At 41.1% G+C, this 17,503-nt stretch overlaps 1 protein-coding gene across 2 annotated transcripts in view; it reads left to right on the forward strand.

Moving 5' to 3' along the window:
• Positions 1–17,503, forward strand: part of LGR4 (leucine rich repeat containing G protein-coupled receptor 4) — a 71,971-nt gene that overhangs the window by 19,612 nt on the left and 34,856 nt on the right. For both annotated transcript variants that reach the window (XM_027663309.1, XM_027663310.1), the window contains exon 2: positions 12,043–12,114. In XM_027663309.1, coding sequence (XP_027519110.1) covers positions 12,043–12,114 — 72 coding nt within the window. The remainder of the gene's footprint in view (positions 1–12,042; positions 12,115–17,503) is intronic.

Consider the following 17,503-nt stretch of genomic DNA (forward strand, 5'->3'; position numbering starts at 1 on the left):
GCTCTTTCTGGGGCCATAGTATGTAGACAGCTAACCTCTGATTTCATCTGATTAAAAAAGGGGGGGGGAAAAAAAAGTCCACAGCCCAGAAATACACCTGGAGGGTGTGACTGATTGAAGCCTTAAGTGTGTAACCTGTTGCTGCGTTCTCTTTTTCCCCGATGTGTGGAGACCTATAGATTAAAAAAATTAGAAATCTTTCTGCTTTCCTTTCCTGGCCTTACAAATAATCTCAAGCTTTGCCAAAAGCGATGGTTGTAATGCATGGTTTTAGATGCGTGTGTTTTGAGCTAAGATGATCTTACTTTGTATAAATGATTTAAAAAAACTTTGAAGTCAGAGGGTAGCTGTGATGTAACCATGCTTCCCTACCAGGAGTGGGGGTGAGAGCAGCCCATGCAAATTGGTTACAGGTGCAGATGATCCGAGTTCCCATTTGGTTTTATCCATGGACCTCTTCGTGGTTTTGCACAGGTTATTTGCATTTTGTGATGAATACTCATAGGTACAGGAGTATCTCGGCATAGGCTTGCCTTCAGACTGCTTGATTAGCGTGCCTGTCACACGGTTTGATTTTTTTTTTTTTTACTCAAATTCCCTGGCATTACTGTATTCCACGGAGTAAATAATTATGAAACTGTGAATAATACGTAATTTTACTCTCCGCTGTAAATAATCTCTAAGTATGTAAATCTCTTAACTATGTAAAAGAAATGCTCCTGCACTGAAAGACATTTTGTTCCCTCCTCCAGTTTACAATAAGCCCTTCCTTTAGCCCTGTAATCTGCACCAAAAGTGTGGCTCTTAAAAATTAACTGAAAAGCGTGTTAATTTGCGCTATATTCCTATTCTGGGATGGGATCGCTTTCATAATAATGCAGTGGAATTTTTTTCTAGGTTAATTCCCCACCATGTGTCAACATAGGCCATTAACCGTATGTGTGATTGCTTAATGGCTGGCATGCAGTGACTCAAATACCAGTTCAAAATAGGGCTTTGCATACAAGTATTGTTCCCTCTAAGATCTTGATGATGGCTTGATTGGCACATGAATAGGGTACATTACAGCTAGTTACTGTGTCTGAAAGAAAGCTAAGACATCATGTTGGAAGGAAAAAAAAAAAACCAAAACAACAGGTTGATGTGGCATGGGAAGGAGAAGGCAGGAGAAATAACTTGGAGATACGGTGGGAGAAAGAGGGGGATGTTACTTCTGTTGCAGGAACAGACCTGTCTGAAATTTTGCCGCTTTTCTGTTGTTGTCAGTAAAAATGTTGTAGGTCCTGCTTCAGCAAAATGCTAAAAGCTTTACTGGAATAGGCAGGATTTTTTTTTTTTTTAATTTATACTGAAAAATGGCTCCGTGCACTACTGTTTCCTAAAACCTCTGATAATCAATATCCCCTTTAACAGCCGGGGGCGGTGGGTAATCTGAAGTTTAATTGTTTCCATGAAAAAGCAGGTTAAGAGCCTCATCCCCACGCGAGCTGCCACACGCGTTCCAGTTAGTTAGAGCCACAGAAAAATGGATGAAAACTTGCATATAAGCCGCTTGCATAGTAATTAGAGCTTAATTTCTTTCTGCCGCTACCAAATGGGAGAGAACCTCATACTCACTCGTGGCTGGGCTTCGCGAATGAAGATTTAGGAAGGCTCTCTGCACATTTGTTACAGGCACGCTGGTGGCTAATGAGGCCAATACGAGATAGACATATCCGATTGCAAAAGGTACAGCAGAAAGACTCCTTAGATGGTGTATTCTGCAAGACACGGTTGGGAGAGAGCCTACACATCTAGCAAACGACGAATTGTCAGAACCATCTCCTGTCCTGTTTTCCTGCTAAAAAGAATAAACCGGGAGGGGGGCAGGGGCGGGGAGAAGGGGAAGAAAGGTAATTCATTTGTTTTGGAGATGACACGGTGGGCAGTAGCTAGGAGCAGAACATGGGAGCAGCACTGGGCAACTGGAGGGTCTCCAGGCTCTAGGGGTGATTTTGGGCAGCTCGCTTCACCCCTGCCTGCCCTGTTTCCCCTCCCGCGCTGTTTGTTTCGTCCGCCGAAGCAGCAAACTCTTGTGGGTGAGGAGTGTCTCCAACTGTGTATTTGTACAGCGCCGGTCCCGCTGACATGTTGAACAGGGCCCTTGGCTTCTCGTCGCAATACAAACAGCAGATGATAAGGGCTGTGCTCATTAGCGAGATAGCGCGGGCACTCAGGAAATGGCAAGTGTGTTTGCTGGGTGGGAATGCAACCTGTGTCTTTCTTAGCCAGTCACAGAAGGTACTGGCTGAGGCTTGAAGTATTTGGGTATTTCCTTTCGTATGAGAGTGTTTCCTGGAAGAACTGAGAAATGAAACGTGCTCATAAATGAAAAATGGCACGTCTGATGGGGTTTTAGTGACTGCAGAATGGGCTGTGAGTACAGAACCGGTTTCTGTGCTTTTTTAAGTTTTGGAGGTCTCTGTGATCATGTCAGAGGCAGTAGGGACGTGCTTAAGATTGTTGGGGAGAGATGGAATCACATGGAGAAAAGTCTACATTAATGCAAAAATTGAGTTTAAATCTTCCATTTTATCGTTAACAGATTTACCCATTTTAAAAGGAACAGTAGATGAATATCAAGAGGAGAAAAATGTGCTGGGATGTGGTAGTAAGGATTGGAAATAAGGGATAGTTAATACTGCAGAGTTTTGGCTGTTGGCCTACTCAGTGGGCCCTTTCCACTGGGAGATGGGCACTGGCAGTTGTGGAGACCTTGTCAGAAAGTGAGAGAATGTAAATTTTAAATACAATACCAGTCTAACACTGGGACATTGGGGTCCTATTACCATATAAATGTTAGTATAGGTTTTGTACTATTGTACTACTACCTTGCAGTAATAGATGTAGGTAGTATATGAAAGGTAAGAAATTAATTTCTCAGCATGTTATTTCAACTTTATTTTGAACGCAAACATCACTGTGAACTCAAACACTTTCCGAGTGTAGGCTCCTCTGTAAACATCATCTTTATCTGGTACTTCTTTGCTTCCTGTTCATGATTTCTTGCTGGTGGGGTTGGCATGTCTGCATGTAATGCATATCCTTAGATTTTAGCTGCACTCACTGGATTCACAGTGCAGACAGTCACCGTTCAAAGCGGTAGTTGTGAGATGGTGCTTCCAGAAGAGAATTGTTTGCTTCTTGCCATCAGGATAAAAAAAGCAAAACACTACCACCAAATTTCTTTCTTTTTAATTGAATGAATTGAATTAGAATTTTCTTGCTGATCCTCTAGGCTTTCTATGCTTTCATTACATACTGAATACAATTAAGACATGGGCACTATTAATGCAAACTCATTTACTCTGTCCCCTCAGTGGGGCATCTTCATCCTGAAGGAACTGGCTAAATGGGAAAGTGGATCTAAACCAGGGATGTATTTCAGCTCCTGCTCTCCCCTGGGACTGGCTTCTGAAGGGTGTGATTTGGATGAAAATTATGTTGGTTTTCATCAAGTGAACATGTTCCTACAAGGAGTTCAGCACTGAATGTGTTTCTTGAGGACTGTAGCACTGCAGTACAACTTAAATTACTTTAGCTTAGAGTTTCCCTGATTTTGTGTCTCCCCCTTGCCCACTCTTGGCTCCAGCTTCTCTGCCTCTCTCTGCTCCCACAACACCAGGAAGTTCTCTTGGTTAACGTGGATGGGACCTGGACCAAGTTTGAGGCACTGACCATCGCCATTCACCTGCATATGCTTCTGTCCCTTCTTTGGGTTTTTTTTTTGATCATTGGCAAAGAACCATTGGTCTCGTATTCTAAGAAGAATGTATGTTGCTTTGTCTTTTTTATCTTCACCAATGTTAACTTAATCAGGTTAATCCACGTATCAATGGTCCAAATGGTAACAAGTGGCCGATTGTTGCTGAGTATTTTCCAGCAATGTCATGTTGACATTCATGTGCAGTATCCTGGCTTATTTAATCTAATTGCTAAAAATATTAACAGCCTCAGCTTTTCCTAGTACTGGTGAAGCTGGATCATAGTTACTACCTGGGGAATTTTATATAAGATTAAGACCTATTACCTAATGGTTTTGTACAAGTAGGTAGGAGGGCTTTATTCAAATATAGATAGCTCTGCCTAAGTAATTTTCTAAGTGTTATAATTAAATAACTCAGTGGCAGAGAGCCCAGACCTTGGAAAAGACTGAATGGAGCCTACAGTATTACATGCTATTATCTATCAGCAAACAGGTTAAGCTTGCTCAGAGGCAGTATTTTATAGGATTTTAAAGGTGCCTTGTTGAAACATGATCTTCTTTACTTCAACCAACACTCCTCTCTCTTTTTCTCTCCCTCCTTCCCTCTCTTCCATCCTTTCTAAACTTCACAGAGTCAAAAAGCTGAAAAGTAGATAGCTAATAAAGAAGTGCAGAGAAGCACAGGGGTGTGTGTCGATTTTATTTTTTAAGCAACCGATCTCAGTTTGGTTTTGTTGAGATAAAATTTCTCTTTGCCTTAGCTGGGTATTCCATGTTTTTTTCAGCCTAAGATCTGTTTTACAAAGGGGTGTGTTTTGGGTCGTTAGCATTCCTTCGGATGCCGTGTGTGAGTGTGGTGGGAAGGTGCCTGTGCCCCCAGCCCAGTGCAGATCCGAGGGCTGGGAGAGGAGGCTGTGAGCCAGGATGGAAAGTGTGGCACCGGCATCTCCTGTGAGTTTTAGGAGACGCTGGGTAGTGAGGAAGGTTTCTTTGCCTAAAATGTGCACACCTTTGGCTGGGGAGATGCAGTGATGCATGGTAGGTATTGTCAGAAAAGACAAGACTGTTGCAACTAAATGTCCCTGGTTCAGAGAGACTGGCATCGTTTTCCTTTTCAATGCCCATCAGTTATTGTGGGTCATTTGCTTTCATTCTCTGCTTACATCTTGGGCTAATTTATCTATCATTTTGTTGTCCTTTCTGTCCTACAGGAAGTCTATACTTCCCATTTTGTGGTCCCTCTTTGTTGTTGCAGCTTTTCTTCTCATGTAAGAATTATTGTTCCCCTCCTCCCTTTCCATCACCTCTTGCCCATCACTTTCTAGCCAGAATCACCCTCTGGCCATCGGTAACAAAGATGTTTAAGATAAATCTAACAAGGATCAGGCTACTTTATGGTAGAGGCAGTACTTCAAAATGAGAGAGAAGGCTACCTGTGCCTGCAGGAGACACCGTGACACGCTGTGCATTGCATCTAATTCTCTTTTGTGTGAGGCCACTGATGAAAGCTGTGACTGAAGCCACTTTTGAAAGATAAGAGTTTCTATTTTTAAAATGTGAGAGAATTAGTAAGTTGCTATTCAAGAGACAAAGTATTTCTGTTCATCCTGAAGCCTGAGGAAGTTTGACTTTGGTTAAGTGGTAAAATAAAGAATCCTTAAAAAAAAATAATCCAACCAATCAAAACTTCACATCAGGAACTGGAATTCTTGCATAGAAGGAGTATAATTAAAAGTTTAGGTGCATTATATTTCCTAGTTTATGTTTCTGAAATCTCCACTGCTGGTTGATTTAAAAGTGATTAAATCTCTGGCGTCATGCAAGACAAGATATGGTGCTCTGTGTTTTTTACTGTGTCCAGCAAAGATGCTTTCCTCTTCCAAGGAAAATGGACACAATGGCTTTAAGTGGGGAAAAAAAAATCTTTTCATTTTCCTAAGGAAACATAAATCTCATTTGATGCCTGTTTTTAACAGAGGGAGTTTTTTGTAGCTTTTAGTGTCCTTGCCAGGTAGTGTAAGTATTTTTAAAGACTTTAAAGTGTTTCTGTGTTAGGTGAAAGCAGGGAACTTTGCTAAACTAAGCTAGAAAGGAAGATTCAAGTAGTTGTCAGAATAGCCTGAAGGGATATCCTTGAGCAGGCTGGAGACAGCAAATGACTGCTGGAGAACCATGGCTTGATTCTTCACCTTTTGCCTTTAAAAATTAGTATCTGCAGGACCTGGGATGGTGAAATAACATTTACAGTAGGTTTCTTCAATCTACTAGTTTTAGTTGGTTTTATTCTTTTCTGTGGTACCTTCCTGAAAGAAGGACAAAGCTTCTGACAGAGCGTGAGGAGCTTTATTTATCATTCAAAACTGCAGCCAGGGCAGCAGCAGCATTGCAGGAGGGAGTGCAGTCGTGTTTGTTTTCTGGTGTTACCTCTGTTCTGCCTGAAATGGCGAAACTAATTGTAACTATAAGGCTGTGATTCATGTTATCCCCGAGATGCAGCCTCTTCTTGCTAAAGAGGTTACCACCTTCAGCAGCTCATCATTTTAGTTTCAATGCTTCTTGCCCCATCATGTTTCCAGGGATGGGGCATCTGCCACCTCTGCCTTGGTTAAGGTAGGTTAGTGAGTGAAGAGTTAGCCTGGCTGCTTAGTACAGATAAACCCAGTTAGTGGCTACCTATTGAAAGGTGTAGGTCTACCACAGCTTCTCCTTCATTTGCCTGATGAACCTACAGTGTAAAACCATGGCATCACTGTCACCTTTTCTCTCTTAGAGTTGTTGTGTCTTTTTTGCACTTTCTGGGGAAAACCTCTCACATATAAGTGTGGGTCTGAATTTGAATTCAAGTCAGAGCTGTAGATTACTGGGCAAACGGCAAACTGGGGAGTTGTTGGAAGAACAAGAAACTTAATATAAGCCTTTGAGATAACTGAGTCTGAACATCAGTGTACCACTAAAGTTTAGGGCAGATGTAGGGAGGTTTTGGTGTTTTGTTTGTAGGGAGTTTTGTGTGCATTTGTGTGTGGTGGCACTCAAAAGGTTTAGAGGTGTTGTGTTGTTTTTAGGGGGCTTACATCTGGATGTAATAACCCAGTCCAAAGTGGGTCCTTTAGCTTGGTCCTGCTGAAACAGGGCCTTAGGCAACTGCTGACACGATCCTTCTGTTGTGCGATAGCATCATTCCCATGGAATCATTCCCAACTATTAGAGGTTGGGAAAGTACTGCTAGTATTCATTTTGTTCATTCTTAGAACTTTGTTTTATGTATTAGGGCCTTAAGAGCTCTGGGCTCTTAACCCTGAGGTCTTATTAGTAGAAGTGGAGGTACAGGTGGAGTAGGACAGCTTCTCAGAGGAGATGTCTTTGACATGTCTAAGGCACATACTAATATTTATCTTCATTAAATGACCTTCTTGATACTGCATAGACTGATTTTTTTTTTTTTTTTTTTTTTTTAAATTTTAGGATTAGTAAAATAAGTATGTCCTAAAGTACAAGTAGCAAGGGCTATTTTTGTTTTGGACTATGGTTTCAGGGGATTATTTGTCATTATTTTGTCATAATATATGGTGCTAGTCCATTTTTATTGCAATTCTTCTATTAAGCATGTGTTATTAAAAGTATCTACTCAAATTAACTAGGTAAGCTTTCTAGAGAGTAGTTATTAAGCCATCTAATTTTAGTGACCTGGGTGTTCCTAATGGTTGTAAATTCTTGTATTGAAGCTGTCACGTGAAAGGCGGGGCTATGCCTGACCCTTAGAGTGGGGAGATGTTCTCGACCCACAGAGATTTATTTGTCTGTTAGTGCCTCAGGGAAAACAAAACCATGTCTGTCCAACCCAGTCTGTCAGGTATTCCACACGGGAACCCTTCTCCAAACAGATTCACAAGATCAGAGTGATTCGACTGCCCTTTTTCGGGGACTGCTGGGTAACAGCCTAAGGGAGAACCCCTCAGCAGACCTTCCCATGTGTCATTCAGCACCTTATAAGGGACTCACCCCAACAGTTTACAGAATAACATACTTCATTAATACAAACTGTGACAAGTTAATGAGGTTCCTGGTCGTTGGTGACAGGGTCTAGCTGCAAGAACACACTTCAAGCAATCTAATAATACTACAAAGCAAGGCACAAGCACAAACTCTGATACAAAACAATCTACTAATATATTATAGAGCAAAACATGAGATCTAGTCCTTAAAGCAGTAATTAGCACATACAGCATAAGTTTCTCCCCCAATAGGTGTCCCTGAAGTGTGTGGGGGGGAAAGACATGTTCAGGCCATCAGCTGATCCAGCAGTTTTGGTGGAAACTTTCCTCTGCTGTTTCCCCGTTTCCTTCCTTCCTTTTATACTATTTCTTTAGGTTTAGGTGGAGTTTGAGTGAATGTAGTCATAAGTGCTTAATTGGATAGTTGTCCTTGGCATCAGTCTTTCTTGGTGGACAGATATGGCTCGGTAAAAGTGTCACCATGTTCCCCTTCCTGCAGGATGTTTGTGGAGGGAGGTCACAGTGCCTTCACATCGCTCCCCTCTCTGGTGCATCCTCCATAACAGGTGTTTATCAGAGTTTGGGGAACCTTTGTGGGGCATCGTGACCACGTTTCATCTGAGAAGCAGCAACTGGGTCTCCTTCTTTAATTCTTATTCTCCTTTAACTTTTAACCCTATCCATTACTCCACAGAAGCTCGTGAAATATTTAATACTTTATTACCAACATATAATGCCTAAGAACTCATTCTCTGAGGATATTCTGTAGAGTGAAATGAAAAGAAAAAAGTATTTCACACCTATATCTAGATATCTGTGTGTGTGTGTATATATATCTGTATCTATCTCAGCAAAGCTGCTTTTACAGAATGTTTTGAATTAAGCAAAAATTGCTTTAAAACTCATGTGGCGATCGTTAAGAAACTTTGAAAGTTGCTGTTTTGATGTTCCCCAAAGTTTGTGAGTCAGTGCTATGAAGATTGGCTTATTTACTGTGTAAGAGTTACTAACACGTGTATTGAAGACCAGTACAGAAACTTTGTAATAATTCCAGCTTTTTGTAATAATTCCAGCTTTTTAGCGAGGCATCATGATAAGCAGTCTCTAAAAATTCACATGGTAAATACAATCTCAATTCATATTTGTGTCTGTTTTTGTTGTAAATTCAGCTTCACTGAAAATAAATTTCAGTAGAATTTCAGGATATTGATGATGTTTCTCAGAGCCTCATTTTTAGGGTGATCTGTTTACATCCAAAGAATCTACTTCCCGTATTAAAACTGTAGAGCTAACTCTTGGAGCTACAGGCAAAAAAACATTCTTTGCTAATTTCAGATCCCAGAGAAAGCCAAAATTGTGTAGAATTTGGATGTCAGCCATGCTGTATGACTGCATGGTTTCCATTGACTTTGTTTAGGGTTGCATATGACACTTCTGAAATTGGGCATTTATAGCTGTGGAAATTTCAAGACTGTTTCTTTCAGGTGGATGTGGTTTCTCTACCTCAGTTGTCCTAAAGAGCTATTATGTAGGGCAACAAACGTGGCTGCAGCCAAAATCTTTGCCAAAGTGATGCACAGGCATTCATAAGGTGCTTTCTGGTGATAAGTACTGGTGACTTATTTTTACTACTACCATTTAATACCATGTGTGTGATAGTAGGGTTTTATGTCACCTGGACAGTCTTTTGAGAGAGTTGTGATTTTCTTGCACAGGTTACTATTTTTTTAGGATTAGGGTCTCCACTCCCTTCTTACCCTCCTACCTTATTTGTAAATGCTTCCCAGTTGATACTGGAAGGAGATTTGCAGTCCTCTGAGAAGGAGAAGATGAGCCTGGATGTGTGAAATGTGCGTTTTTATGACAATTTGGAAAAAGTCTGTGGGGGTAGAGAGAACAGAAGTTGCAGTCTCCCATGGAGCAGACAGCTGACGATTCATATATCTGATATTTTTATTTACTTTCCTGCACAAGAAGAAAAATGTCCCCCACAGCAACTGCAGCATCGCATGGTAACCGGGCTGCTGCTGAGACACAAAGCAGCTCTTAAAGCATGTGGGCCGTAGAGTTCAGGGATAAATCACCTCCAGTTCAGCTCCTTCTGGACCTCAGTAAAGGAGCTTGTTGTGCCGTGGTGGATTTTCTTGGGCTTCTCTCACAGTTGGGTTTGTTTTGTCTGTGCTGAACTTTATTTTGATCTCATTGCTCTTGAGTTAACGTTAGTGTACTGTTAACAGCTGCTGAGGAATAACTCTTGGTTTACATTGGGAAATGAGGAATGAAGTTTTGGACTACTATTTAATAAACATTTAGTTTGAAGAAACAGTTGCCTCTAGATTTAATGTTAGAGTGCAGTGTTCACGTTGGTGGCGACCTGTGCTGCACAGTTGGGCCAGCAGACCAGTTGCCAGTTACTTGTTAACATCAAAATGAATTCACTGACATCAGTTGACATTGTCAACTGCTGTGGAGAAAAAAATAATTTTTCCTCAGTAACTATGAATATTTTTTTTTTTTACAAACTGAATTCTGTTGTCAGTGTAAATAATTTTTTTTTAAAGAGTTACTTTAGACATTATGGTCTGGTGACGGGAGAAATAATGTGAGTACTCTGCAAAATGTGATTCAAGTAGCTGCTGAAACATTTTTGGCAGGTTATATGGTACTGGACATGGCATTTGGTTCATCACAGCATGAAAGAAGGCACAAATGTCCTGAGACACTGTTTCCTCAGAAGCAGCACCAACCCCTCCAGGTGCTCCTTGCTCCCCTTAGGGGCCTGGGCTCAGAACCTCCTGAGGTCAGCACTGAGTCCTCTCTGAGAGCCATGGAAGATATCCTGAATGTGATTGTTTTTGCTGCCCTTCCAGGATAGTAGGAAAAGTCTAAACCAGCCTTTCTCTGCCTCATCAGAAACAGTGGTAATTCCAGTTGAGGCAGATAGTTGTGGCTATGGGTGGGCTAAGAATGTCTACCCCAGCAGCAGGCAGGGGTTGGTGCTTTATTCCAAGGTGTCAGCCAGCATCTGTTGTCCTGCATGAAGTCACTCACCAGCCCTTCAAATCTTCATGGAGGAGCTTCAGTGGTACTGGTTGGCTGTCAGTGAGATGAAAGGAGTGCTTTGGCTTTGTTTGCTTTTTACCTGAATTGCATGGAGAGGTAGCACATAGCTGCTAGAGAAAATTGAGTGGAAGACAGCAAGCAGGGAGGGCTCTGGTAACAAGTCTTACTGAATTGCTCATTAAACTAAAAAAAAAAAAAAAGTCAATAACAAAGTGGAAAGTAAGAACGTGGGTTATGTCACAAATTGTTAGGCAGTTATTAGCTTAATTATCAAACTGAATTTCGTGCTGCTTTTATTCACATTGAGTAATAACTAGCTTCAGGACTGGATTATCTGTGATGATTGTGTAGGTGTGAACTGAGGTGATGGCACCAAGTTTGCCACTTACTGCTCCTTTGTGAAGAAAAAAGCCGAGCAGGTCTGCATACCTATCATGTAGGCACTTGCTGCTGGCCTGTCTCTGCTCACGGACTGAGAATGAAATCTGCTTAAAACTATTACCTCGAGGACTTTCGTAGGTTCTGTAGAAGGAAAACAAAAAGCAAAAAACAAGCAAACAAAAAACCACACACACACACAGAAAAAAACCCTCAACCCCCCCCTAAAAAAACACACACACACACCAACCAACCACCCCACCCCCCTCACCCCCCCCACCCCAAACCAAACGAAAAAACCTGTGGTAGGGCCAGGACATGTTTCTGCTATTCTTGTCAGTTGTTCCAGAAGCCATATTTGCCAGAAGCTATTTATTAAGTCCTAATGCATGTATTTTTTTTATATTTTTTTTTTTAAGACACTGTGGGATGAAAATTTGCATGCTGGGTGGTCACATTTCCCCCCCCCATGCTGTGGTTTTAGAGCAGTCTTAATTATCTGAATTAAAACTGTATGCACATCTAAATTGGTAAAAATTAGTACTGGGGATAACAGTACTGTAGAGCCTCTTCCATGCATGCCTCCCCTCTAGTTTTACAGTATTTATTTTTGTTTAGAGGTTTTGTAAAACTTGATTTAGTCAACTTCCCTTTTTGTAGGTCTTTGCTGCAACTGGATTCTCAAATTACAGTGATTTGAAAGTTTAGCATGCAGATTTCTGGAAAGAGAGAATACTGTCTGATGCTAGAATATTTTTTTTCTGTTACTATACCATCTGATTAGGTTTTCTTCTTCTCATCTTTTTCCTAGAGTGTAAAAATTCCTTACTGGTTATTGATAAATCTGTATTTCCTCTTCTCCAGAGACATCAGCATGAATAACATCACAAGGCTACCAGAAGATGCCTTCAAGAACTTTCCCTACTTGGAAGAGCTGTAAGTATTTCACACGTGTTAAAGTTTTGCTACAACATCATATGGCTGTGTAAAGTGGAAGGTGGGTGGAGAAACAGTGTTGAGGTGAGCTGTGAACAGAAAAAGCAATTATACTTTAAAAATATAACCCTGTATATGTTTGGAAACCGGAACAGTAAATGCTACTTACAAGGGACTTTTTACAGTAATTATTTTAATCATGGCTAGAGTGATGACATATAATAATTACAGTGTTATCCAAAGATAACACAAGAGGTGTGTAATTACCATTGTTTCTGAAGGAGCTACAGTATAGCTGTTGCATAAGTTCCATGAAATAGATGTTGCTTCACTTAGTGAGCAGCTGGCTTCCATTGTCCTTGTAGGCTGGAGATGCAGTGCTCACAAGCCCATCCTGACCTAGATCAGAAATTCAGCTTCTGTAGTACAGGGCTTCTTGCTCTTAGTTTCTCTGGCAGAAATTTTTTCTCCACTTCCCACCCCCCATTTGTCCCACTCTCTTTTTAGATTCGTTTTGTTTTACTTAGGTGATAACTTGGACTTCTGAATCCTTGAGCTGCACCAAGGCTCATGTGCCCAGTACTTTGCTGAACTGAAATCTTACTGAGATGCCTTTGCAAAGTTGAAGCAGCATAACCCTGAATTAGGTTGGGTTTCAGAGTCAGTAAACAGGGAGGCAGCTTTGTCGTTCAGTTACTAGTTTAGTAAGTCCTATTATATGGCATGGGACTTCTGTGTGCCCTAGTTCCTTATCTGTGAAGAGAGGGTAAGGCTAAGGGTTCAACCTTTGCTAAAGAGCTTTAAGAACTTCCAGTACTAGGCAATAGATAAGACAAAACTAGTGCAATTTGCATTGCTTCTCTTGCATTTTCAGTGATAAAGTAGCATTTCTTATATCAAAGTGCATTTAAAATGCAAAAGTAAGGCTGTCTCTTTGTGGCTTTGGCAAGACTAGGACTGTGAATGCTGTGTTGAGAGGTTTTTTTAATAAAGGCACCTTAGGGAAAGAACAGCTCGTTTCGCCGAAGAGACAAACCCTTTTGAGGTAGGGAAGTGGTGTCCTGACTTTACCAATGAGGGAGCAAGCAAAGAATGAAAACCATTTGTAGAGGGCAAAAGGATAAATTAACCCTATAGCAAAACTGCAGATAAAGCCCTGAACCCTTTGACTCTGGTTATCTACCACTGCACCTCACTGGAACAAAGATATTGAGCAATTGATAAGGGATGGATTGCCTGCTGCTGAAGAAAGGCTTGGGTTCCTGAAAGCTTCTCTAGTTTTATTTTTTGCACCTCAGCCTCACTGGTTGCTCTAATAAGGTGTTCTGCCTCTCCTTACAATTTTGATCTCTCTTATATCCTGGTGATGTAGCAGCTACCATTACTAATGCACTTAAATACCTCCATTTTCTCTGGTTCTTAAGTAGTTTTGACTCAGGTCAGTACAATTCTGAAGCACAGTTGAGCTTATTTATGTCAGATGAATTGTGTGCGATATCTTATTTCATGCTTAACAGGTTCTGGTTTACTCCCTCTGATTTTAGGTATTGCTTAAATTTGCAGTATAGCTGAGAGTGCTTCATGAAGAAGAATAGGTTTTCAGATGGTGCATTTGTGGAATTGACAGGATTTAAGAAAAGCTCTATGGCATGAGTAGTAAATTGGAAAAAAATAAGCCTAGGAAGACTTGGTTGCCTTCAGAACATATACTAGCCAACATTCCCTATGCGCTTCATGATGTGCTGCTGTGTGTCTGTGTGTTTTGTTGAATTAGATTTGTAGTCCCCCTTTTTTCTTTTTTAAAATTCTTCACAGTCATATTTCACGCCAAAAGTTGAAAAAACCCCAAACAATTCTCTTTTCCCAACTTATGTGACTATGGGAGACTTATTTTTTTTTTCCCCAATAAGTAATTAAGCAATAAAACCTAACTGGTGGGTGTGCATGTTGTGTAACTTCCATAAACCCTGGGGTGTGTCAGGAGGTAAAGAGAAAAGGCAGAGCCTTCAGCCATCATCTGCTGTGCTTATTGCCTAAGAACCATTTGCTACATGTACCTCTAAATCCAGCTTTTTAGTTTGAAAAAAAATAGGCTAGCATTAAGCTCAGAATTGTGTGTGAACACCCAGAAGCTGTAAATCATTCTTAGCATGCTTACTTGATGTGTTAAAGCAACTTCTGGGGGGAAAAGAAACTCCAACCAAAACAATAAAACCCCCCAACGAGTCAAGTCCAGGTTCTCTTTGTTTCAGCTCACGTTCGTCTTAAAAATGGGAACATAATGAAGTAGATTCAAACAAAAGCATTTCTTTAATAGAAATGACCAGCACCAGATATGGCATGGTTTTGCTTCATTCTGTCCATTCCTTTTTCTCTGTGGAACAGGGTACAAAAATCTTTCAGCCTTTATTTTTGGTGGTTGTGAACAGAAACAACTATTGTACTTCCCACTGTACAACCAATATTTCTTCTCTACTCTGTGATTTTCAAACTTTCTTCCTGGATTTTATTTATAGTTGAGCAGATCCAAATTCTGACTGCCAGGCATTAACAAAATTGCTTTTTCAGCACACAAAGCTGGATGCGAGTCTCCACACCAAAGAAAAATAACTTAAAGAAAAAAGTTAAAGTAGTGTTGAAATCTGTGGTAGGAGTGACTTTTCCATCAAGTTCACCCAAGAATTATATGTCTAAAGCAAATGAAAATCCCATAAACTAATGGGAATGCAATAAGTACCCACACCAGCATGGACTCTAGTAGGTCTCCATCGAGGAGGCAGCCCCAGACACCCTTATCTTCATACCATGCCTTAGCCCTGCCATTGTCAAATGCTCTGGCCAATTAGCCCCTGGCAGAGTTAGTTAATTAATATTGCAAAATAGTATCACAGAATTTAATTGAATGTAAATGCCAGGCAATTAGATGTATTATGTAGGCAACTGAATTGCACATATGGAGCAGCTGAGATTAAAAATGCAGCAGGAGCCGCTTAAAACGGGGGTTGTCATTTCCTCAATGCAATGAATTATTTGGTAGTCTGGAGAGACTCCAGGGGATCATTTTCTGAATCCTAAAAAGACCACTGGTGAAAGAAGCAAAGTACCAGCCTTGGGAAAGGCTGGCTGCTGGATTCAGAGGTGCCTCCTGTGTCACCAAGGTGGGGGGAGCGAGTCGGGCACTTCGATGTGTCAGTCCCAGGCTGTTTTTAGATGTGCTGGGTTATCCGAGACACCCTCCCTGGAGTGACAGGGCTGACACAGAGGGGGAACCCAGGGCTACTGTGAATGGCACTTGGGGCCAGCTGGAGGAAGACATCTGAAATGGCACCAAAGGGCTGTGTTTAGGAGACTGACTCCCCAGAAAAGTATCCAGTTGGCATGTATAACCTTGAGGTTTTGTGCCTCTGAGATAGTACCCTATCTGAGTATTACCTGCAGGTACACGCAAGGGGATTCCAGCTTGTCCATGGGTGGAATCCACCCACTGGGTTGTGTGCTCCATGCACCCCCATTCACAGCCTCATCATGCATGTCACTGCATAGCACACTTATCATATGTCTGTAGGATTCTAGCACTATTTATAAATGTTATAAAAATTCTCCATGTCTGTGTAACTGATACCCATCTGGAAGTAATTTGCAAATTATTGAAATGGCAACGGTCAGAGTCAGTGAGGAACAGACCACCAAGGGTTTTGCCTCAGCAGTTACTGACGTGTATTCTCCAGAAAATGCTAATGAAAATATGCTGCAGCCCTGAACATGATATGGAAGCTAAAAATCCTTGAAGAACTTGGCTATGATTTTCTAACCACACCTTAAAGTATTTATAGAAAGCTAGAAGAGGAAAATACAGCTAAATAATGCAGCGTTTTTAGAAAGCAGAAACCATTTTCCAGGCTGTGTTATGTTTTGATGGCCTTTTTGAAAGGTGTTAGTCCCTTCTAATTATCTGAAGTAGTCTGAAGTATTTTAACTATATGATTTCCATTCACTGTAATTGTGAATGATCTGCTAGATCATTCACAAAAAGGCACTCTCTCATCGAGGAAGGCAAATCAAAATGTTTTTTTTTTTCTTGTCCAGTTTTCCAGTTTTCAGAAGTTTCTTCAGAAACCTGAACCACTTGAATAAAGCAAAAGTATCCTTGACTTTAATCACCTTTTAACCTTTTTTTGATTTCCACTCTTAACCCTTTAAAATGTTGTTGTCTCATTTGCCCTGCATTCATGGGCAAGGTTTAGATGATAAGGTCTTGGCTGTCTGGCTTCTGGTCCATGTGAGAGGTAGAGCAAGCTGTCCTGTGTCTGTAGGTTGCCTCTTACAGAAGGATGTGTTGTCCTAAAGGGGGCACTGGTCACTTCCCAACCAGTCAACCTCGGGGCAGGACTGTGACCTTCTCCAGCAAGGGTCAGGGAGGATACTCTCCGACTGCTGTGATGTTGAAGACCATATCGTGCCCAGTAATACTGCAAGGAAAATAATCCCTCCTGAAAGCACCAATGCCTCAATTAACTTCCAGATATGTACTGATACCAAGATCTGTTGTCGAGGGCTGTTGTGTTTCTGCTGTGTTTGCTCATCCATGATGTGAAACAGTCTCTCTTCTGTGTCACTACCTTCAGACATTGGGGTTTTTTTTTGTCAGGCAGGGGCAAAACTTTGTTATGTTTTTTATTTAATGGCTGGTTGAAAATGGTTCAGGAAATAAAGTGATAAAAGGAAGACTTAGATCAATGAAAGTTTTCTCTTTTCTGAAACACTAATGCTGATCTGCTTTCTGAGAGGTGAATAAACAGAGAGTGAGAGACTGCACACATGCAAACTGTAATTTTTGCAAGAAAAGAAAGAGTATTGCAACCGACTATTTGCTCGACTATTTAATGATATCCGTGCTGATTACAACATTTAAGAGGTCTTGCTTAAAGATCTCCTTACCTCCCCTCTCCCAGCCAGTGTCTCTGATCTTGGCTTTTAATTGACAAAGTATATTTTAGGAACGTAAGGATTAATTAAGTGCATACTGGCAGTGAAAATGAGGTGGGTTTTTGCCATAAGGTTGTAATCAGGAAGTATCTGCAAGGGAAATGTCTAGTTATTTTCCCTCTTGACTGCAGCTGAAGATGACCACCTGGCTGAAATGGCACAGCTGCTTGCTTTTGTAGTATCTCTTTCAGTGTGTAATTTAGATGGTACCCTTCCTTCTAATTTCTGCATCAGCACCAAGTTGCATTATCCTTGGGGAGGGAGGGGGATTATCATGTCTCTTTTATTACTTGGGTTTTATGAATAAGACAGGTCTTGGAGTTATGCCAAGGCTGAGCTGTTAGTTCAGGATGCCATGTGTTTCCTCACCTGGCTGTGGAACATTTGATGGAAGAACCTTTTT

The sequence above is a fragment of the Corapipo altera genome, unplaced genomic scaffold (genome assembly GCF_003945725.1).
Source record: "Corapipo altera isolate COAL_440 unplaced genomic scaffold, ASM394572v1 100, whole genome shotgun sequence".
Taxonomy (NCBI): Eukaryota; Metazoa; Chordata; class Aves; order Passeriformes; family Pipridae; genus Corapipo; species Corapipo altera.